Raw genomic sequence first — 25,629 nt, forward strand, 5'->3', positions numbered from 1 at the left:
ACACTGAAAATACTCGCTTACCTTGAATACACAATGAAGTTTCACCGAAGAGGCACAGGCCAAAAGGATTGAGCGCGAAGCGACAGTTATTTCAAACGAGTCGACGACTGTGAGAAAATTCCAGAACTGCGCGGGCGCGGGCGCGCGCGGGGGTAGAGAGAGAGAAAGAGGCGTTTCTTCTTGCTCTTCTTCTGAATTTCTGGCACACTGATTTAAATAATATAGGGGCAAGGATGTAATATATGAACTTATATCTTCTATTTCTTAGTTAATATATCCATGTTTAGAGGGTGTGACATTTTATTTCTCCTACAAATGGTGATACTGTTTTATCATAATGTACACAATACGCAAGTGTGATTGGTCATTATTATGAACTATGTTGACATGATAATATAATAACTACATAAAATACACCCCTCCAACAAAAAATATATATATATAGAGAGAGAGAAAGCCAACCCTATAACCCAGAACATGGGTTACTCTTTGAAAAATAACCCAGAAACCCAAACAACCCAGGAATTGGGTCAAAATATTAGCCCTATAACCCAGAAAAGGGTTACTCTCTAAAAAAATAACCCATAATTTTGACCCAACACAAATAACCCAGAAAATGGGTTGAAGAAATAACCCATGAGTTTTTAGTGTGTAGTTCATTCATATTAATTTCTGCATCTATGGTGCTTTTTATTAGGGCTGCACGATTAATCGCACGATATTGTTATGCGCATCTAATCAGTAAAGCCGGTTCATTGATTAGTAGTAAATCGCCTTCACCTGCTTTCAGATGGAGCGGCATTTACTACAAAGAGCCTTAGTTAACTGACAAGCTGAGCCAAATCGCGTTCAAATCGAGGCCATATCGCCAACGATATTTAATGCGATATGGCTCAGCTTGTCAGTTTAACTACGGCTCTTTGTACACAGCAAAAACTCAGTGTTAAATTAACACACCTGGGAGTGTATCTGAGTCCACACTCAAGAGTGTTAAAGTTAATGAGATATTTAAGTGATTAATTGAGTGATGATTGAGCATTATTGAAGACACCTAAAGCAGAATCACTGAGGGAGAAAACCGGAATTTCAGGTCACCGTTATGGTGATCAGTGTTTGCTTTAGTTGGTCTCTTGACCCTTACATCATTAACTTTAGATTTTGTTTGGCTGTTGTATCTGAGTTATACCTGCCAGATGAACAAAGACTAAAATGAACTAATGGTGATGGTTATATTATGATGTTCATCATTTGAACTAAATGTTTGTGATTTATGCTGATGGTTACAGCATAATGAAGGTTCTGCATAAATATCTAGAATTTGATATATAATAGAAAGGATTTCTTAAAAGTTGTAAAAAAAAATCTTACTTTCAGGCACACACAGATATCAATATTCAGTCAATGCATCTCAACAATGGTGACGAGCAGTATATTCAATTAGGAGAAGTAAATTACATAGACAATTCAGATCATAATTTATTCATACCGCAATGCATGATGGGAGCCATTAATGAGTTGTGATTGGTGGCAACAAGGATTATTATTGTCACCACGGTTGAGATTCACAGGCTGATTATTGATATCTGTGTTTCTAAATAAATGCATTTGAAAGTGATTTGATCAGAACAATTTTTAATAAATGTTTTGGATTATAAGAAAAATACAATTATCATATGCTGTAGAACCACTAAATTGTTGCTATCAAGTTGAACCAGATCATCTGACTGAGTTTCATTTTTCAGATCACAGCATGATTATGTCAAAACATAACCAACACTATCAGATCACACTTGTCTTTGTTCACTTGACTGTAATAAATCTATAACAGCAGACATACAAAATTGAAACGTAAAGTGTAAGGATCAAGAGCCCAACTAAAGCAAACACTGATCGCCATAACGGTGGCTTAAAATTTTAGATTTTCTCCTTCAGTGAATCTGCTTGTTATCATCAGGTGTCTTCAATAATGCTCAATGATCACTAAATTAATCACTTAATTATCTCATTAACTTTAACACTCGTGAGTGTTAATTTAACACTCATATCTGCATCATATCGTCCATCTGAAAGCAGGTGAAGGTGATTTACTACTAATCAAGGAACCGGCTTTACTGATTAGATGCGCATAACAATATCGTGCGATTAATCGTGCAGCCCTACTTTTTATATAACCTTTTTTATTAAACACATCCCTATTTTCTTTTAGAATCTTTTCTTTTTTTTGTCTGTGAAGATCATCTAAATGATCACCACTATGCACACTGGAAAACTTCTTTCCTAACATATTTGCCTTTTCCTTATCTGTTATTGCCATTATTCCCTCATTCTCTAATACTGGTATTTTAACGTATACTTTATTCCCACTCATTTTCTTCAGCAATGTCCATATCTCTCCTATTTGAACTTCCCTTCCTATAGTACAACAATAATTCCTCCATGCATTTTGTTTACTATCCTTAACTACTCTTTGAGCTTGAGCCTTTTCCCTCTGACATTTAATTAGATTTTCTTGGTTAAAGTTATTCCTTAATATTCTCAGAGCACTATTTCATTATTTTATAGCTTCTGTACATTTATCGTTCCACCATGGGACCATTTTCTTTTTTCCTTTAATTGTCTTGAGTGGTACGCTATTCAATGCTGCATTTAATATTAACTTTGAAACTTCAAATGCACATTCCTCAATATCTCCCTCCATCGTAATTGACTCTGCTGATTCACAACATATTTCTTAATTTTTTTTCCAGTCAGCTTTTTCAAAGTCCCACTTCTTATGCCTAGGCCTTTCTTGGAAATCTATTTTAACATTTATAGAGCATATTATTGTAAAGTGGTCAAGAAAAACTTGTGCTGTCTATAATTTTCCACTCACAAGAATTTGGCAGTTTATTAGAAACTATAGTGAGGTCAATACAAGACATTGTGTTGGAGTGTACATCAATTCTTGTACCATTTCCATTATTTAGACAAACTCGCTTCCTAATATCCATCAATTCATCTGCTACTTCTCCATGATTATCAGTGCGCTTACTTCCCCAAAGAGTATTATATGCATTGAAGTCTCCACATCAAATTTCTTTCCTGTTTCTTTGTCTCACAATTATTTTGTCTAAGATTTCTAGGCTTAATGATTTACAAGGGTTATAAAAGTTGATTATGACCAAGTTCCCATCTGATATGTATACTTCAATAATCACACATTCTAGTTCTTTTGAAGTCATTATTCTTCTGAATGATATCCCATCCCATACAAATGTTGCACAGCCTCCTCCTTGGTTTCCACTTCTATCAAACCTGACAGACTCATACCCAAATACATTAAAATCAAGGTGAGGCCGAAGCCAGGTCTCTTGAACATAAACACTATCACTTTTTACCTCAGAATCTGCAACCAACCTTTTAAATTCTTGCCAATTTGACATAATATTAAATAACCCTCTGAGACCCCCCATCATTGTTAGCACTCAACATACTATCTTCAGCTTTTATATTTTTGATGTCTAGAAAGTCCTCTGCAGATTACCATTGCCTTAATCGTGTCGCTTTTTCTTTCTTGTCGTGTCGCAACATTAACAACTTTACATATAAAAGCTTTAAAGCTCTTCTTTTCTACAATCAATATGTTCTCCTCAACGTTACACGTGATATTGCAATGCTGCTTTGGGGTTGCTGGCCTTTTTGGCTGAGATGTCCTTATGTCTGAACTCTGGGATACTGAACTGCATTGTCAATCAGATTTTCCAGATTCTCTCTTTCTATTATTCTATTTTGATTGATTTCATAACTGCCAATACCCTTTAATGCCTCTGCATATGTCACCTTATTCACGACCTTATGTTTCTGTACTTCTTTAGCTTGTTTCTGAACTACACATCCAGCACAATGCTCACCTCCACAATTGCAGCATTTTAACTTAGCATCCTTTTTACACTTTCCCTAACTTATTCCCAATAACTTTGTAGTTAATCCATCCCATTTGGACTTCAGAAGGCATAATGTTTTCAAAAACAAGTAGCACAGACAAGACACCACTGTTCTTCGTTTGGAGTCGTTTAGCTTCTAGTACTTTTCTACCTTTTATCTCATTCTTCACATCCTCTATGGACATTTCCAGTGGTACATGTGAAATCCCTCCTCTTACTTTTGCTGCCATTCCTGGTATGTGCACTTTAATCTTTCCACCCCCAAGGCTATTCATTTTCATAATCATCTCTTGCTGCTTCTTATTTACTGCTGATATTAGAATTCTTCTATTACTCTGCAATTTAGCATATTTAACTTCTTCTCTTTTCTTCAGTGAATCTGCTTGTTCTTATCAGGTGTCTTCAATAGTTAAACAATCATCACTCAATGAATCACTTAATTATCTCATTAACTCTAACACTGCTTCCGTGTTACTTTAACACTCTAAAAAACACTCTGCTGGCTCCCATATAAACACAAAGCAGTGTTCATTTAATACTGGGGTTTTTGCTGTGTTGAGGTAAATATAAATACACTTGAAATATTCTTTGCATTTTCACATTTTCCTGCACTGAAAGTCAGAAATTGCTGTAGTTTTCACAAATAATTGCAATGAAACTGCAAATAACATTGAATTAAACACAATTTTTTAAAGTAGAAAGATTAAAATTGTATTTTCTTGTAAAATGTTTTCAAATATTTGCTTTATCTACAACTTTTTACAATGTGTAAGAAGCACCATCAGTGTAAAATATAAATTAATGGATTACATTTTTTGTTGTTTGTAAAACCCTGCCCTGCAGGTTGTTTTTCAGAAGATCTGTGATCTTGTGAATTGTTTTTCATATTTGTAATCATCTGAGAATGAGGAGCACATTTCTTCTGTTGAGTCTTCTGATTGGTGCTCAGACCTTTCATATTCTACAAATGCCGGAGTCTAAAAGTCATCAGGACATCACAAGAATGGCCATCCTACGTGCAACTGAAAAGGTCTGCGAGAGTGTTGACACAGGCTTCAAAACGGTACAGACATATTTATATAATGTACAGTAATCTGTTGCGCTCTAGCAGAGCCATTTTGTTTTCACAGTTAAAATAGAACGTTGAATTATGTTCAAACTGTTTGATAGCAGAAGAGGTCAGTTTTACTTTAAATAACATTAATATTATAATTCTATTTATGTAATATACTCCTGGTTACCTTTACTGTTTAAGACAGTTTATTACCCTATTTAAGACAAGATTTCACAGAAACACAACATGTTTGGTTTGAATCATTCTTATTCTTGTCTTCATCATCATCATCATCATCATCATCATCATCATCAGTAAAAAAAGAGAATTTTTCCACTATAGATTTAACATAAGACTATAGATATACAAAGATGGTGCACTCATGAATGGGAGCAAGTACAACGTGCAATATGGTGGAGTAAGTCCCGCCTTCTAAGTAAGAAGAGCCAATCACTGCCAATCACTGATTGATAATGTCATCGCATCACTGCAGCTGCCGTTAGAAGCTCCGGTTGCTAAACAGTCAAGCTGCGTCCGAAATCTCGTACTGTCTGAGTAGGTACTACGTTTGTATTTGAACTTACTTAGTGGCTGTTAAAAAAGTATGTTCTATATAGCATGAATGCGTGAAGTATGAATGTAATCCGGACTCCCTGCATCCGCCATGTTATCATTATTACGTGACGTTATAATGTGACCTACCAGAGACAGTTGCGTCCTTTCACCTCCATTAATAAATCCTCTCCTGTGGCCTCATGGGGTAGTAAAGTGTCCATCGAGTGCACACTTCAGATTCACCTACTGTTTTTCAAATACTGCGTATTTTGACTTATTACTAGGGCTGCACGATTAATCGCACGATATTGTTATGCGCATCTAATCAGTAAAGCCGGTTCCTTGATTAGTAGTAAATCACCTTCACCTGCTTTCAGATGGACGATATGATGCAGATATGAGTGTTAAATTAACACTCAAGAGTGTTAAAGTTAATGAGATAATTAAGTGATTAATTTAGTGATCATTGAGCATTATTGAAGACACCTGATGTTAACAAGCAGAATCACTGAAGGAGAAAATCTAAAATTGTAAGCCACCGTTATGGCGATCAGTGTTTGCTTTAGGTGGGCTCCTGATCCTTATACTTTAAGTTTGAATTTTGTTTGTTGGCTGTTATAGATTTATTACAGTCAAATGAACAAAGTCAAGTGTGATCTGATAGTGTTGGTTATGTTTTGACATAATCATGCTGTGATCTGTAAAATGAAACTCATTGAGATGATCTGGTTTAACTTGATAGCAACGGTTAAGTGGTTCTACAGCATATGATAATTGTATTTTTCTTATAATCCAAAACATTTAATAAAAATTGTCCTGATCAAGTCACTTTCAGATGCATTTAATTAGAAACACAGACATCAATAATCAGCCTGTGAATCTCAACCGTGGTGACAATAATAATCCTTGTTGCCACCAATCACAACTCATTAATGGCTCCCATCATGCATTGCGGTATAATAAATAATAATAATAAATTAATAATAAACAATATCGTGCGATATATCGCCCAGCCCTAGGTCCAACTAGGGCTGGGCGATACATCGCACGATATTGTTATGCGCATCTCCTCAGTAAAGCCGGTTCCTTGATTAGTAGTAAATCACCTTCACCTGCTTTCAGATGGAGCGGCATTTACTCTACAGCACAAACTCCAGTGTTAAATTAACACTCAAGAGTGTTAAAGTTAATGAGATAATTAAGTGATTCATTTAGTGATGTTTGAGCATTATTGAAGACACCTGATGTTAACAAGCAGAATCATTGAAGGCGAAAATCACAAATTGTAAGCAACCGTTATGGCGATAAGTGTTTGCTTTAATTGGGCTCTTAACCTTTAAAATATCACTTTAAATTTGTTTGTCTGCTGTTATTTAATTATAACAGTCAAATGAACAAAAAAAAAGTGTGATCTGATAGTGTTGGGTATGTCCTGGCATAATCATGCTGTGATCTGAAAATGAATCTTATTGAGATAGTTTGGAGTAATTTATTGGCAACAACTTTGTGATTTTAGAGTATATGTGAGTATAGGTATGTTTCTTCTATTCCAAAATATTCAATAAACATTGTTCTGATCAAAATACTTTCAAATGCATTTATTTAGAAACACACACATCAATAATCAACCTGTGAATCTCAACAATGGTGACAATAATAATGCATGTTGCAGTGGCTGCCACCAATCACAACTCATTAATGGCTCCCATCATGCATTGCGATATGAATAAATTATGATCTGAATTTTCTATGTAATTTACTTTTCCTAATTGAATATTCTGCTCGTCACCATTCTTGAGATGCATAGACTGAATCTTTAAGTCTGTGAGTGCCTATAAGATTTTTTTTTTTTTTTATAGAAACAACTTTTAAGAAATCCTTTTCATTATAGCTAAAATTCTGGATATTTATTCAGAATCACAGTTATGCTGTAACAAACAACATAAATCAAAATCATAAAGTTCAAATGATGACTGTCATAATGAAACCAATATCATCAGATCACTTTTTTTCTTTGTTCATCTGGCAGTTATAACTCAGATACATCAGCCTGATGTCTAAAGTTAACAATAGAAGGGTCAAGAGCCCAACTAAAGTAAACAATGATCGCCATAACGGTGGCTTACAATTTGAGTTTTTCTCCTTCAGTGATTCTTCAGGTCTCTTCAATAATGCTCAATCATCACTAAATTAATCACTTAATTATCTCATTAACTTCAACACTCTTGAATGTGTACTCATATACACTCGCAGGAGTGTTAATTTTACACTGGAGTTTTTGCTGTGTACAAAGAGCCGTAGTTAACTGACAAGCTGAGCCATATCGCATTAATTATCGCTGGCGATATGTCCTCGATATTGATGTGATATGGCTCAGCTTGTCAGTTAACTACGGCTCTTTGTAGTAAATGCCGCTCCATCTGAAAGCAGGTGAAGGTGATTTACTACTAATCAAGGAACCGGCTTTACTGATGAGATGCGCATAACTATATCGTGCGATATATCACCCAGCCCTACTTATTACTCTGTTGGCGGACTGTTTTTCACATACTATATAGTAGGGAAGTATTCGATTTTAGACGTAACGTCAGTGTTCTGAGACACACGCTTGCGCTTTAGATTGGTCCAGTCTGAAAAATGCAATGGTTTGTTGTTTTTGTCATGATTTGAATGTTTACAAACTAAATTTATGAGCGATTTCAGATTGTCAAGTTGTCAGATTGCATTGGTGATTTTAAATATGAAATTTATTCATAAGCTTGGAGTAGGCAATGAACAATATGAACATATAGTAAGAATGTGTGTTCGTGTTTGTTTTACTTTCTTGAACACAGCCACGACCACTGGACTCTAGGACACTGGCAGAGGCCTGCAATCGAAAATACTTTACAAGTAACTTTGAAACCAGCATAAGAACGATCTCATATTACAATGTGATGAGAGATATAGCAAATATTCCTGGTAATCATCCGGAAGAACATTTTGACAATGAACTATTTCAGAAGGGAAGAAAATCAATAACCACTCGAATGAAGGCTATCACAAAATGCATAGAAAAAGAGAAATTTGATGAAGCAAGAGAGGAGCTTGGGAAAGTCTTCCACACTTTACAGGTGAGCAAAAGCTGCATCATTGATCTGAATGAGAATCATGCAAATGTGATATAGAAGTATTCATTTTTGAGATCAATATGAGCAACAGATTTCAGTTAAACTGCCGATATGAAGATTGATTTATACTAAATCGATCATAAGTTTGAACATCTATTTACTCACACATGTGTCGTTTGATAAATGAAAGGATTTCTACAGTCACAGTGACTGGATTGAGATGGGAAACACCGAACCCTGCACTGCCCTGATCAATCCAGAAGAAAACATACCCAATGCTGCAAGTAAGTGTGTGTGTGTGTTCTTCTAAACCATAGACTGTAAAAAAAAAGCTGGACGACGCCCCTTCATTCTCTTCCATTGGCGAGAAGTGAAGTCGCCATTGTCCCGATATGGCGCTGACATCTTGGGACTTGAGTCTGCAGAGTTGCGATTTCGAGACCAGACATGCGCAGTAGTGAGCAGGAAGTAAAGCCGCGAAATCAACGTCCCACTCTGGTCCCGCCCTCACTCCCGCTGAATCAAGCGTAAGCACGCGCCTCTGCTGCAGAACAAACATGTCGGTGTGAAATAATTAATTCTAGAAATCTAGATATTACATTTAAAGATCCAATCTCCTCAGTCCTCCAAAGATCCCGAAAAAAAGTCTGTTGCTGCTTCAGTGACTACTTTGCTCAGAGAACCTGTCAATCACAGCTGTCAATCATGTACGCCACAGCGCTGTTTTTATAGCATCAAATAACTAACTAAAAACAAACTTATTTTAAAAACAAACACTTGAAATTACATCATCGTGATGAAAACTACAGTAAATGACAGAAACTATCTTTGGGAAAAATATATGTGTAGTGTAATTTAATTGTTTAGTTGGTCTCACGTCCCATTGAATAACACGGGGAGGCGGGGTTTATGAGCTATACCGATAACCGGGGGGCGATCGAGACGCTTTGGCTTCACTTTTCAGGGCTTGTGCGGCACGCTGGTTCTAAACATGTAAAGCAATAAAACATTTTCATTTTTCTTCCAGATGAGGACATGGAGACATGCGATGACTTTTCCAATGGACTTTCTGCAAATATTAAGGAAAGCATTATTAAGGGAAAGTTTCTGACATCAGGATACACCCGAAAATCCAGACCAAAAGGTATGACTTTTAATCACAGATTACAGGTGTAGAATCAAGTCACATTGACTGTATATTGACACTGTAGTTCATAGAGTGCAAAGTTTCACATTAAGAGTTTTCTTAAAGTATATACCTCAATATACTTTTAATGTGTGTTCATATGCTGGGCCCATCTGCTAGTTTATACACAGTAACTAGTAAAGTATTATTAATTAATATTAGGGCTGCACGATTAATCGCACGATATTGTTATGCGCATCTAATCAGTAAAGCCGGTTCCTTGATTAGTAGTAAATCACCTTCACCTGCTTTCAGATGGACGATATGATGCAGATATGAGTGTTAAATTAACACTCAAGAGTGTTAAAGTTAATGAGATAATTAAGTGATTAATTTAGTGATCATTGAGCATTATTGAAGACACCTGATGATAACAAGCAGAATCACTGAAGGAGAAAATCTCAAATTGTAAGCCACCGTTATGGCGATCAGTGTTTGCATTATGTCGGCTCTTGATCCTTATACTTTAAGTTTAAATTTTGTTCATTGGCTGTTATTGATTTATTACAGTCAAATGAACAAAGACAAGTATGATCTGATAGTGTTGGTTATGTTTTGACATAATCATGCTGTGATCTGAAAATTGAAACTCATTCAGATGATCTGGATTAACTTGATAGCAACAATTTAGTGGTTCTACAGCATATGATAATTGTATTTTTCTTATAATCCAAAACATTTAATACAAAATGTCCTGATCAATTACTTTCAAATGAATTTATATAGAAACACAGACATCAATAATCAGCCTGTGAATCTCAACCGTGGTGACAGTAATAATCCTAGTTGCCACCAATCACAACTCATTAATGGCTCCCATCATGCATTGCGGTATGAATAAATTATGATCTGAATTGTCTATGTAATTTACTTTTCCTAATTGAATATTCTGCTCGTCACCATTGTTGAGATGCATAGACTGAATCTTGATATCTATGTGTGCCGAAAAGACAGATTTTTTTTTTTTACAACTTTTAAGAACTCATTTATACTATATCTCAAATTCTGGATATTTATGCGGAATCTCAGTTATGCTGTAACCAACAGCATAAACCTCAAACATTTAGTTCAAATGATAAATGTAATAATATAACCAACATCATTAGATCATTTGTTTTCTTTGTTCATCTGTCAGGTATAACTCGGATACAACAGCCAAACAAAATCTTCAGTTAATTATATAAGGGTCAAGACCCCAACTAAAGCAAACACTCATCTCCATAATGGTGACCTGAAATTCCGGTTTTCTCCTTCAGTGATTCTGCTTTAGGTGTCTTCAATAATGCTCAATCATCACTCAATTAATCACTTAAATATCTCATTAACTTTAACACTCTTGAGTGTGGACTCATATACACTCCCATGTGTGTTAATTTAACACTGAGTTTTTGCTGTGTACAAAGAGCCGTAGTTAGCATTAAATATCGTTGGTGATATGGCGATATACCCCTTTTCCACCAAGGCAGAGCTGGTGCTGGTTCGGAGCCAGAGCCTAGTTTCAATTCGGTTCTTTGGTTTTCCACACGCAAAGCACCAGCTCCGAACCAGGAAAAGTGGTTCTTAAGTAGCACCAAATCATTGCTGGTCTAGAACAGAGCCAAGTAAGAACCACTTGCGTCAGGGGCTGGGGGCGGGGTTACCGTGACCAACAAGACGAATAGAAACTTGTGACCGCCATTTTTAGCAGCTAGTCGAGCTAATAGCAGCTCGATTATAAATATCCGTCTATGTAAGTTACGGCGAGCTGCACAAACGCGTTGGACTCCGATGTATTTTGTAAACCCATGAGCATCCATAGTATTGCAACGTCCGTTATTGTTGATGGCTTGTTCGAGATGCATCGGAGCGGCGCGGACCGATCGGAGCTGCGGGAGTGTTTGGAGAACATACGACTCCTTGTGCTTTTTGTTCGCTATCGCAGTGCTTTGATGTCATGCGGAGATCGATCTGCGAGTGCCGATGCATCTCAAACAAGCCTGGCGTACTGTTTGGCGCTACCGCACTAGCGTTGCTGGGCAACATGAGACGTATACAGTGACGTAAGATCTGGCTCTGTTGTGACTCTCTAGCCGGTGGAAAGGCAAATCGCTTCTTATTAAGCTCGTCAGTCGAACCCACTCTGAACCAGCTTTGGCTCTGGCTCTGAACCAGCACCCGGTTCTTGTTGATGGAAAAGGGGTAGATATGAACGCGATTTGGCTCAGCTTGTCAGATGCCGCTCCATCTGAAAGCAGGTGAAGGCGATTTACTACTAATCAAGGAACAGGCTTTACTGATTAGATGCGCATAACAATATCGTGCGATTAATCGTGCAGCCCTAATTAATATGAATAAGGTGTATACTGAATATCACTGTCTTGATGTCACAATCTGTTGTGTTTTCAGTTTTATTTTCAAGGACTTTGTTCGTTCATCATTTCCTGTGTTTACCTTCTTCTTTTCATCCATTGAAATATTTACTCATTGTTTCATTGATTATTCTCACCTATTTCTCATCTGTTCTTGTAAATTGCCCTCAGGTTCAGTCCCTCGTGGTCTGGTGTTGTTGTGCCTGTGCACACCGTTATGTTGCCCTTCTCTTGTTTAGAATACTTTTGTTGTCAGTTTATACTCTTTTGCTTTGTATAATAAAAACTATGCTGTATTTTAGATCTGCTTTGCCTTGCATCATCTTCAACCTCAGTCCATTCGTGACACTTAATACATTAAGGAACATTTACCCTTTTTTTAACAACGGGTTTCTATAGCGCTCGTCATAATCTCAGCAGTATATGGTTTATGATTAGAAATGTAATAGACAAAATGGCTTTCACTGGTTGCTATTTTAGAACATTAAGCCATGTTAAGCGTTTTTAGACTATTCCCATGTCACGCAAGTTCCATAGTTCTCTGTGTGCTGAAACTACTTCACATGGGTTCAAGTGCAGCTTTTTTCCCCCGACGCACGCGGCAACATAGTCGGCTTTCATCAGCGCTTGTTCATTGGCATTGGCGTCGGCTTGGTATGTTCCAGGCTAAAATGCTTTAAACCGATAGGGTAAAATCCAGTTGATTCGGTAAAATACAGTTTATACATGACTTTTAGTGTTCAATCATTACATGCTTTCATTCTGTTTGTTTCTGGGCAGCACTCAAAGCTGAGTGGGAATATTTCCATTGGCAGAAGAAAAAAAACTAGTCAAATTTGGTTTAAGTTATTCATTATTCAATAAGGTTAAGTGAGGCTTTTAAAAAGCTATTTCATTTAACCATATAAGCAGTTTAATTGTTGATTTGCCATTTTTGTCTGCACTTTTTCTCATCCACATGGCCTACACGTTTATATTTTAGTCCATTTCTGTGTGTTCTTGCTTATCAGTAAATTATCAGCTTTTGATTATTACTGTTGCATGTGTTGTTGTTGATGTAGTTTCTAACCCATTTTAGGTTTAAGTTTAACCAGGCAGTAATTTCTCAGGCCTAGCCTAGTGCTGGGTCACACTAAAATTACCCAACTGGGTTGTTTTTATAAGATTCCAGCCCTGCTCACTTAAGAAGCTTCATTAGGTGCGCCTCACTATTGTGTGTAGAAATAAAACCACCATACCTGACTTTAATTTTGACAGGAAAGTGCAGCCATGGAGGTTTTGCTGATTATCCAGATGGTATAAATAAGGATTACAGTGATTCCTGTCATGGTTCACTCCATAATAAAGCTGCAAATGTTTCCATTAATGCCAGTGTGCAACTGCTGGAGAAAATCTGGAGGAGCTTGGAAAACCACCCAGCTCTCAACTTCTTCAGGTAGAGGATTAATCAACTTTAAGGAGTTGAAACCATTTTATAATGATGACAATTCATGCATTCTGAGCAGTTCTCCTTAGAAACAGCCAATTATTGATAATATTTTTTTAGTCGATTTATCTTCCGATCTACCTTTACAAAGTTAGTTACATTTCATTAATTGACCATCTTTACAGACTTGTTAGTTGTTACTGACTGTCTTTGTTTCTTCTTTCTCAGACTTATGGGGCTTCATTCAGAAAAGCCAAAGAATAAATGGAAACCTCTAATTTCTTTTTTTGACTTCAAACTGAGATATCCAGATGCAAGTGAGGATGAATATGTAGAGGTTTAATGCCAGTGTGCGAAACAGCACATTTAACACATGCATTAAATAACATTTACAAATCTCTGGTTTCCTGTCGTCCATCTTTTTCCTCATGTGATCAGTGGAATCATAATTTTTATGTTTAAATCAGAACAAAATAAATGTCAAATGTATTTTGGAATACCATGGTCAAATGATATTGTGTTGGAGGCTCTCTCTTCCTTGAATGCAAAGATGATTGATAGTGACACTCTATGCAAATATTAAAGAGTACAAGGTCTGTTCAAAGCTACACAAAGTAAGACTTTAAAAAATGTCTTTTTTTATTGTTACCCTAATCCAAACACTGATATTATTAGCTTAATTTGTTGTCATAACTGTAGTAAATATTCTTTACTCTATAACTGTTTTCCATTTTAGGAGCACAGTTTCTGTTTCGGGTCCGTTTTACTCCAGCAAAAACACACTGTAGACAGGCTCGGATTAAGAGGACTTTGGCATGACTACATTGGCATGAAACAGTGCGGATGAATCCAATGTTTTGAGGTGAGTGTGCAGCTGTTAATCACCGCGCCGGTGTGGATACGCGCATTCAGAAGCACACATTATACTTTTTGGAAGTATGACCAATATTAGAATTTTCAAGGGAAAATAACGTCAACAAATAAGTAACATCCACTTTTGTTCTGATCAACTAAGGGGGAAAAAAGCATTGTTATTTGTTTATACAAAATAAGATTCACTGCAATCATAGTGCTATGAAATAAACGGTGTATGAACAGAATCCCTGTTATAAATAAACATTTTATAATATAAACATCTACGACAGGAACATTTTGATATTGAATATCATGAAAAAAATTACTCCACATAATTTCTTGGTTCATTTTGGGAACATTTTATTGATAAAACATTTTTACCCCCTCCCCTTCCATAAGTACATTTACTCCAGATATGAGCTCAAAAACATACACAAAAACAGGTTGCCAAAATCAGCGAAAACATTACTCATACTTCAGTCATACTTCCTCAATAAGTACTTAACCATGAATAATTTAAAGGGATAGTTCAACAACATCACCCTCATGTTGTTCAAAACCTGTATGAGTTTATTTATTTTGCTGAACACAAAAGAAGATATTTTAAACAATGTTAGTAACCAGAAAGTTGACGGCATCCATTGACTTCCATAGTAGGAAAAATATATATTAAGTCAATGACTACCGTAAACTGTCTGGTTACTAACACTATATAAAATATCATCTTTTGTGATCAGCATAAGAAAGAAATTCTTTCAGTTTGAACAACATGAGGCAGAGTAAATTATGACAGTATTTTTATTTTTGAGTGAACTTTCCTTTTACATAGGGTCTTACAGTTAAATAGTCTTATAGCTTTAGAAGAGCAGAAATCCTTTATGATATCATTAAAATCAATGGTTCTAACAATGTTGCATTCCAGGGACATCCGTGTTAGATGGCTCAGTCTTTCTTTTGCCATTGCTGACCGCAATCGAGATTTAATGAAAGATAATTTTGAGAAGGAGCGCTCTCCTGACGCATTCATGACTGGTAAGGTGAGATATTTTCTCAAGGCTATGTCCACATTTGGAAAACATTTTGAAGGTCCCTTGCTCTTATTTCTTGCAGCAATTCTGGCTGGAACTGTCTTTTCTTTTTTGCAAAATGCTTTAAAATGTACAAACTCATCAGCAAAATCTTCTTTTAAGTCTGTATTGTACTTCTGTTGTAATTTAACACAAGAAGAACAAAGTTCTTGATCAGAGAGAGTGAATATTATTCAGGAAAGTGAAAAAGTTAGTGATCTCTTTGTATGATTCACTTCTTCTGTCTAGCTCGGCTATAAGACGGTCATTTATCACATAAAACACATCTGCAATAAACTTCTGTCCACCAGACATTTGCAAGTCCTGATGAGGTTTGTCTGGTTCATCTGCATGTTTTTTACGTGTTCGCTTCCTTTGGGAGTCACTTTTGTAGGCCTGTGAAATAGTAGGTGACATTCCTTTCGCAGCGGTTTCAAAACTATCAAACTGGCCTCTCAATTCTGCAACAAAGTCCCAAAAGATGCAACTAAATGCACAGCTTTGGAGAGATCAAGGTCAATGTTTTGTAAGACTATGTGGGCGACAATCTGAAAGCCAAAACAATTTGTCAGCCAAGAGGCTGAGTAGGGGAAACTAATTTGCCAGACGTGTTTGCTTAATGATCATGAATCCAAAGACGTTTTGTAGATTTATTTGCGCGAGAAACAAACAAGGTTGTGTATCTACACTCTCAGAAAATAAAGTACATAATTGTACCTTTAGGGTAGGGCTGCACGATTAATCGCACGATATTGTTATGCACATCTAATCAGTAAAGCCGGTTCCTTGATTAGTAGTAAATCACCTTCACCTGCTTTCAGATGGAGCGGCATTTACTACAAAGAGCCGTAGTTAACTGACAAGCTGAGCCAAATCGCGTTCATATCGAGGCCATATCGCCAACGATATTTAATGCGATATGGCTCAGCTTGTCAGTTAACTACGGCTCTTTGTACACAGCAAAAACTCCAGTGTTAAATTACCACACCTGGGAGTGTATATGAGTCCACACTCAAGAGTGTTAAAGTTAATGAGATATTTAAGTGATTAATTGAGTGATGATTGAGCATTATTGAAGACACCTGAAGCAGAATCACTGAAGGAGAAAACCGGAATTTCAGGTCACCATTATGGAGATGAGTGTTTGCTTTAGTTGGTCTCTTGACCCTTATGATACCAACTTTAGATTATGTTTCACTGTTGTATCTGAGTTACACCTGCCAGATGAACAATGAAAATAAATGATTTAGTGGTGTCGTTCATAATATGATATTCGTCATTTGAACTGAATGTTTGTGATTTATGCTTTTGATTACAGCATAACTGAGATTCTGCATAAACATCTAGAATTTGGGATATAATATAAAGGATTTCTTAACCGTCGTAAAAAAAAAAATCCTTCTCTCAGGCACACTCAGATATCAAGATTCAGTCAATGCATCTCAACAATGGTGGCGAGCAGATTATTCAATTAGGAGAAGTAAATTACATAGACAATTCAGATCATAATTTATTCATACCGCAATGCATGATGGGAGCCATTAATGAGTTGTGATTGGTGGCAACAAGGATTATTATTGTCACCACGGTTGAGATTCACAGGCTGATTATTGATGTCTGTGTTTCTAAATAAATGCATTTGAAAGTGATTTGATCAGAACAATTTATAATGAATGCTTTGGATTATAAGAAAAATACAATTATCATATGCTGTAGAATCACTAAACTGTTGCTATAAAGTTAAGCCAGATCATTTGAATGAGTTTCATTTTTCAGATCAGCGCATGATTATGCCAAATCATAACCAACACTATCAGATCACACTTGTCTTCATTCATTTGACTGTAATAAATCAATAACAGCAGACAAACAAAATTTAAACTTAAAGTATAAGGATCAAGAGCCCAACTAAAGCAAACACTGATCGCCATAACGGTGGCTTACAATTTTAGATTTTCTCCTTCAGTGATTCTGCTTGTTATCATCAGGTGTCTTCAATAATGCTCAATGATCACTAAATTAATCACTTAATTATCTCATTAACTTTAACACTCGTGAGTGTTAATTTAACACTCATATCTGCATCATATCCATCTGAAAGCAGGTGAAGGTGATTTACTACTAATCAAGGAACCGGCTTTACTGATTAGATGCGCATAACAATATCGTGCAATTAATCGTGCAGCCCTACTTTAGGGGTACAATGGCTTGTCACTGGGGCTGTACCCTCAAGGGTACAATATTGTACCCTTGGTATAGGGTACATATTTATACCCTTGTGATTTGTACCTTAAGAGACCAGTCTTGTACCTGTGGTGACAATTTTGTACCTTATTTAACAGTACAAAAATGGACCCTTCAAAAATGGTAAAGAATTGTCTTTGACAGGGTACAATTGTTGACTATAATGATATATATATATATTACACACACGCTGAACTAAAATCAGAAATTATTAAATTCTTTTTATTTTCACACTTTCCAACATTTCATTTTAAACTCAATGTCTAACTGTGACATATAAATTATCATCATCTGAGTAAGAGTCATTTGCCTGAAAGTCCATTTCATCTCCTTTCATCTCGACGTCGGTTACTTCTATGCCTGCTTCTGATATTTTCTGTAGGACATCCTCGGTTGAAAGCCCTGGAAGAACCATGAGTAACCGTGCTATGACTTCTTCTCAACCGATGGCCAAAAGAAGTAAAGACCGAAAACTGGACGTTCTTTTAAATTGAGATTCAAGCAGCCAATCAGGGCTGGCTCTACATACAGTCTCAGAAAGTAAAGTACATAATTGTACCTTTAGGGGTACAATGGCTTGTCACTGGGGCTGTACCCTCAAGGGTACAATATTGTACCTTAACCTTTAAAATAAACAGTACATATATGTACCTTTTAATGCTTTTTGACCCTCAAAAAGGTACATTTATGTACCTTGAGATCCAACCACAAAAACTCAAGTGTTAATTGAACTCTCCTGGGAGTTTATATGACTCCAGACTCAAGAGTGTTAAAGTGTTAAAATATGAGTGTTCAATTAACACTCAAGAGTGTTAAAGTTAATGATCTAATTAAGTGATTCATTGAGGGATGATTTACCATTATTGAAGACACCTGATGTTACCATCAGAATCACTGAAGGAGAAAATATAATTTTTAAGACACCGTTATGGTGATCAGTGTGTGCTTTAGTTGGGTTCTTGACCCTCAATTCATGCCGGATGAACAAAGAGAAAAGGTGATCTAGTCGTGTTGATTATGCTTTGAAATAATGATAATTTACTTGAACCTAGGGGTGTGCCATATCATACCGTCCACGATAATACCGGTATACATTTTTACATGATAAAAAAGTGTCATATCGCGATATCAATGATATAGCGACGCGATGACGTATGGCGCATTTACGTTCCCTAGCATGCACAACAACAACACCTGTCTGAGCGCAAGAGCAGCCTGTCAGCCTCCGATGACGATTTAGCAATTTCACAAACAGCTTGAGTGTTCAGCGGGGCTGCCGACGCGCGTCTTCTCTCGCGCGCGTTTAGGAGTCGGGACATGACTGAATGGTCTCTTGCACAATCAGGCCATCAGTGCATCGTAACTAAAGTTTATAATTTTCAAGTCTTCTTAATTCTTATCAGTTTAAACATTCAAGCGGTTTTAAACTATCCAGTAAGCTACTCGCGCACTCTCTGAGAGAGTTGCACTGCGTGCATACATAGAGTAGCCTACAGCTCGCGAGAAACGAAAGTTATTTTTCGTGGATTATATCGCTTTAATGGGGGGAAAAACGCAAAATTGTGTAAAACTTCCGGTCTTGGTAAGTATACTCATAAACACAGTCGGTTATGTATAAAAAGCATGTGACAGTGTGACAGACAGTATAATGAAAACAGCAATGGATCCGTGCACTAGCTGTAAAAGTGACAGCAGCCATAGGCTATGCGTCTGTCATTAATGTTGTCGTCAAAACAACAAAAGATAGCTTTAATTGTAATGAATGAGAATTATTAGCCTATGTATTTAATTTAATCAGGAAACAGAACTAAAAGACTGTGTTATTTTACATGTGATTACTTTATTATGTTTCTGTAGTATTTCTGAATACTGGTGTTAGACCTACACACATTTAACATTTAATTCAAAGATTGAAATCAAGCTTCCTTGTGTTGTGTAAACTCTTAACAACAAAATTACCACATTGTAAAAATGCAATGAGTGAGCAAACATTTAGGCGAGATAAACATAATAAGAAAATTTTCAACAACAACAAAAAAAATGTCTATATCGTCATAAATATCATTATCGCAAATATTCTTGAAATATCATGATAGAATTTTGAGGCTATATTGCCCACCCCTACTTGAATCATTAAACTCATTTGGAATCTAATCTCAGACTTAAATGTATATTGTTGATTTTAGCAGCCTGTGATTCTACAGCAAATGATTTCCAGCATTTTCAATATAAACCAAAATATTTCTTGAAAGTTGTTCTGATCAATATACTTTTTAGAAAATTATTTTATGTAGACACACTGACATCAATAATCAGCCTGTGAATTTCAACAATGGTGACAATAATAAAGCATGTTGCAGGGCATTCTGGGTGCTACCAATCAAAACTGGCTCCCATGGCTCCCATCATGCATTGCGGTATGAATAAATTATGATCCGAATTGTTTTACTAATGTCCTTTCCCTAATTGAATACTCTGTTTGTCACCATTGTTGAGATTCATACACTGATTCTTGATGTCTGTGTGTGCCTAAAAGAAAGATTTGTTTTATTAGAAAAACTCTTAAGAAATCCTTACGATTACAAATTTCTGGATTTTAGTCTGTAGAATCACAGGCTGCTGTAATCAACAATATACATTTAAGTCAGCAATTAGACTTTAAATGAGTTCAGGTTAAATTATGATTATGTCAAAACATAACCAACACCACCTGCTCAACTTTTCGCTTTGTTCATCTGGCAGTTTTAACTCAGATACAACAGAGAAACATAATCTAATATTAACAGTTTAAGGGTCAAGAGCCCAACTAAAGCAAACACTGACCACCATAACGGTGTCTTCATTTTTTTAATTTTCTCCTTCAGTAATTCTGTTTGTTAACATCAGGTGTCTTCAATAATGGTCAATCATCACTCAATGAATCACTTAATGAGCTCATTAACTTTAACAGTCTTGATTGTTAATTTAACATTCATATTTGAACACTTTAACACTCTTGAGTCTGGAGCCAAATAGACTCCCAGGAGAGTTCATTTAACACTGGAGTTATTGCTGTGTTATTATGATTTAATCTCAGTAAATTGACTTACAAAACTTTTATTTCCTTTATTTCAAGGCTACTTAAATATAGTGATAAGTTAAAATCTACCTTAAATTATTAAGGTATCCTTAAAACCTTTAAAAAAAAAAAGTAATTTTTACAAAAAAAAATTTACTTGGCAGAGGCTGTCTTTTGATATTGTACCTTAACCTTTAAAAGAAACGGTATATATATGTACCTTTTAATGCTTGGGGACATGTATGTACCTTTTTGACCCTCAAAAAGGTACATATATGTACCTTGGGGGACAGAAATGGACTCCTACTGTACCCCTATTTCTGACAGTGTAATACATTCCATAATTGTTTCACTGGCATACAAAATGGTGTCCAAACAGCATTAAACAGCGTTAGAAATGCGTTCTACACATAGACTGTAAAAAAAATGGACAAAGCGTCTTTGACATCACCCATAGACTTTCTGAATAACGGTTTTGAGGCAGTTTATGGGGGGTATGGGTGGCGCCATCTTTGAAAATTTGGGAAATCCTAACCCCGCCCACCCTCTGGCCAATCCATATATGAGTAAAAGGGCGGGCTTTGTGTGAGACTGAGCTGGCCAGTGGACGCGCCTCTTCAGCCAAGCAGCGGCAGCCTCAGCTAAGTTGTGTTCACACCGAACGCAAATTTAATTATTTGCGCGAATAGATTACATACAAAGTCAATGCAAAGACGCGAACAGCCGCATTATTCGCGCCGGGCGTCGCCAATGACGTGAATTGGGCGACGCATTTGCCGTGAAGGTCTTCCTCGCATGTTGAAAAATTTGAACTCGAGCGAATGTTCAAGCGTATAACTAGACGCGATAGACGCGTATTTGACGCTCTATTCGCGTTCGGTGTGAACACACCATAACGTTATAAGATCGACTGGCAGACTAGGCTACTTTTTACAGTCTATGGCTACTACATTCACTGCAAAGCTGCTGAAGAGTACCAGGGGGCGGACTGGGACCAAAAAGTGGCCATGGACTTTCTGGCCCACAGCAGCCCACCACATCCCAAATCATAACACATTGGCCCATTAATGTGCAGAATATTTTTTAACACCACTTATAGCATAAAAATATAACACAATACAAAAATAAATGCTATTTAAACATTTATTTTAAGTAACACAACATATATTAGGTCATATTTGCAAAACCAAAGGGAAACAGACAGAAGAACATTAAGACACACAACATTATTAATATAAAACTATCAAGACAGCATATCAGCTAGTCAGGGGGAGCTATAGCCATCAGAGCCTGTTGAACTGCTACTCTTCGCGCCAAATGTATAATCTGTTAATTTGAAGCATTTCACAGCATCTACCTCTAATGCTTTTTTTAACCGTTGGCTGAAGTTGGTCCTCGTCAGCTTTTTTTCGGCCGATTCGAAATGTCGGTGAAAGAGGGAACTCTGATTGGCTGTTCAGCATAGTGAACGAGTCAGTGCACTGCACGAGAATAATAACAAAACAGCAAGCAAAGAAGTCAAAACAGCACAGATAGAAGGCTGTTCTAATGTTACGTCATATTACCTGAGTGTTCCTTGGCGAATATTTAAATATTAACATGAGAGGAGTGGAATAAAGAAAGTGTTTAGCAGGATTGATATTCAGAATGGTAAGCACGCACTGCTTTGTTTACGGTGTGTATCTGCAGCCGCCAGCCGGCGGCGTCGGTTTCTCTTTTTGAATGACGAATATAGATGAATTTATCTGCAGAAATAGACAGTTGTCTCATTTACACCCAGGCGCAGAACGCGCATTCTAGCTAACAGTAGGCTGTAGTTCTCTCGGTGTGTTCAAGTGCGGCTTTTTTCCCGCGACACAGGCGATGCGAGGCGACTACACAGTCGGCTTTCATCTGCGCTAGTTCATCGGCGTTGGCTTGCTGTGTTTCCAGGACGTGAAAGAGGGCATGTTTCAAGATACGCAATGGAGTAGACCAAACTTAACAGGGAGGGAGGGCAATACACTCACATGCATGCACACGAAACGCACTCCTTGTCGGCCGCGCCCGCGCGATCGATTCCCTCATCCATTTGTTTAGAAAAGAAATGTAATATTATGATTTCCGTCATTTTTTATATATAGGTAGGCTATATTTGTTTTATATGTGTACCGGGCCGGCCCACATTGGCCAGCGGCCCACCGGGAAAAGTCCCGGTGCTCCAGATGGTCAGTCTGCCCCTGAAGAGTACAACCCAAAATATATTAACACTCCAATGTGGGACATATCAGTCTATTCTTATGTTACATTTATTCATTTGGCAGACGCATTTACAGTGTTTCAAACGTCAGTTATAACCAAAGGTAAAGTAACTCGGACGCTAACTTATCTGAGGCGATTTAATGCTAACTGTTGCAGTGCCACTGCCCACAAACATTGATGCTAAATAGTGCTAACTACGTGAAATAGTAGTGGAATGTCACTTACCGGAAAAAAAATGGAGCTAAGTACTCCTACAGTGTCGGTTAGTGCAGTTTATAGAAGAGCAACCCATTTTATGTACGATATTTCAATACAAATGTTCAGAAAGGATACAGAGGTGGTATGATGTGTTGTCAGATCATGGCCGAGACGTCAAATTTCAGGAATTCCACTCGGCGCAGCCCGTTATCAGCTGTCAATCAAAGTTAACCACGCCCTTATTTGTCATACATTTTTTTTATCTAAATACGATCTAAACTAACGAGTTAGAAAAAAAATTCACCCCCCTCACAGTTGTCAGGCACTCGGAACCTATTGAAAAATACAATAAAAGTCCATGGGACCAACCTGTAAAAACTTGAATTTATGCTGTGAAAACTGACATTTAACATGGAGTCTATGGACATTTGCTCCCATTTGGGACCTGCCCCTAGATGATTTTCGATGTATTGCAGTTTTTCGCACTTCCGAGTAGGCTTCATTTTTCAGATTAGAATTTTGCCGCTTGGTTCTACAGCTTTCAACAAAAATAAGACTTCCCCCGTCTCTCCCTCACGAACCACACAGGTGAACAGATGATACGCTCTTATTTCCTCCGCCACCACCAGGTGCCTTAATTACCGTAAGTGATCAAAAAATGTGTTCAGAATAATAGAACCATACTTGGCTCTTACAATTACAGTTGGAGTCTCAGAAAAACTAAACAAATAGTATAGAATAGAAAAGGTAAGTGCTAGTATTATTTGGCAGTGGCGGAGCCAGAGGGCTAGTTGGGGTGGCAATTGCCACCCCAGACGAAGTCCTTGCCACCCCTGTTGCCACCCCGCTGAAAACATTACACTGTTGGATTTTTACGAACATTTCCCAAATCGCAATGCATCCTTACGCAGCACGCACAAGCGTGCAGCGCGTGCTGTTGCTGCTACACTTTTCATTGGTTAAGCTGACACGCAGCTCCTCCTTCGTGCTCCAAACGGCTCCAAAACAAAACATAACGCGGCAGCACACACATGATCGACGAAGAGCGTTTTGCTGGTATGTACGGATTTTATTGGTATTAAATTAAACGAAGTACTGTTTTAACGGGAAGTAGGCAAGGCAAGGCAAGGCAAGGCAAGTTTATTTATATAGCACATTTCATACACAATGGTAATTCAAAGTGCTTTACATAGAAGAAATTAAAATAATCAAAAGAAATCAGAATAATTAAAACAGTTTAGAATAAAAGATAAAATACAGAAAGGAGTAAGGGAGACGTTGCACTTATAAGCATTAATACTTAAATGAGCATTACTAGTCTCGTGAAACTGACTGACTCTCACGCCTGCGTGAAGATGCTTAAAACATGTCGTTAGCAAATGTTCAGCAACAATCACAAACATTAGGTAGGCTTATTCATATTGGCACGTGTAATGCAGCATATTGAACTAATCTTAATAAAACCACCGTGGAGATAGTAGATGTGACTGTAAAGATGTACAGAAGTACTGAAGTAAGTTTGTGTAGACATACAATTTATTAGCACTTAACATAACACAGTGTTTCCCCTACCATTATATAAGGGGGCGCCCCGTATTAACATATAAGTAATATGTTATTTATCTTATTTCCACGATGGCATGTCTTTTCTGTCTGTGTTTGCGCGTTAACAATTATCCCAATGAGTGCGCACACGCGCACACTCACACACAAACAAACACTTGTGCGAGCGCGGGCGGTAATGCACTCACTCTGTGTGTGTGCGCGTTGCGGGAGAATAAAACGATTCGCGGGACTCCCGCAAACTAGAAATATCTATGAATAAAACATATAAAAACTAATAGATTTTTATTCATATGTTGCAGAAAAGCATCAAGAACAACTAAAACAAAATAGAATCGATTTACAGGCCAGAGTTTCTTTTTATAACATGTTTGCAGCGTTGAGCGATGTAGCCAATCACAGTCATATGTGTTGATTTCTTGAACGCAATGGCCAATCACAAGCATTTAAGATAGAATCCCCTCACCCCTCAAAACGGACTTTTTTTCAGAGCTGAATTCTGTATGCTGGCAAATCCTCTAATTATAACAAACAAAGTGTATATATTATGAAAGATTAATTGTGCAGTCAGCTTTATTGATAATAACATGTGTGAGATCGCGATGAACTGATGTCAGCTTTTTAGGAATTATTAAGGGAGCGCACTCTGCGCGCAGTCATGCCAAACCATGCACGCAGTATCTGCTTGCTTTTATGTTATAACACAAACGGTGGTTTGTGTGTTAATGCTTTAATAATTGTATTATAATTTTAAATAATTTATCAAATGCAGTTAATATATTCACTGCAGCCATTAAAAGA

At 37.0% G+C, this 25,629-nt stretch overlaps 1 protein-coding gene across 1 annotated transcript; it reads left to right on the forward strand.

The window, feature by feature from the left end:
* Positions 1-4,773: 4,773 nt before the first annotated feature.
* Positions 4,774-13,916, forward strand: LOC143711154 (von Willebrand factor A domain-containing protein 7). Its single transcript, XM_077202501.1, has 7 exons — positions 4,774-4,986; positions 8,367-8,645; positions 8,833-8,926; positions 9,670-9,786; positions 13,434-13,472; positions 13,549-13,611; positions 13,831-13,916. Exons 1-7 carry the CDS (start codon positions 4,828-4,830, stop codon positions 13,878-13,880), a joined length of 801 nt encoding a protein of 266 aa, XP_077058616.1. The 5' UTR covers positions 4,774-4,827; the 3' UTR covers positions 13,881-13,916.
* Positions 13,917-25,629: the final 11,713 nt, after the last annotated feature.

This window comes from Siphateles boraxobius, unplaced genomic scaffold (genome assembly GCF_051911475.1).
Source record: "Siphateles boraxobius isolate OS27281-9 unplaced genomic scaffold, OSU_SipBor_1 49, whole genome shotgun sequence".
NCBI classification, from domain to species: domain Eukaryota; kingdom Metazoa; phylum Chordata; class Actinopteri; order Cypriniformes; family Leuciscidae; genus Siphateles; species Siphateles boraxobius.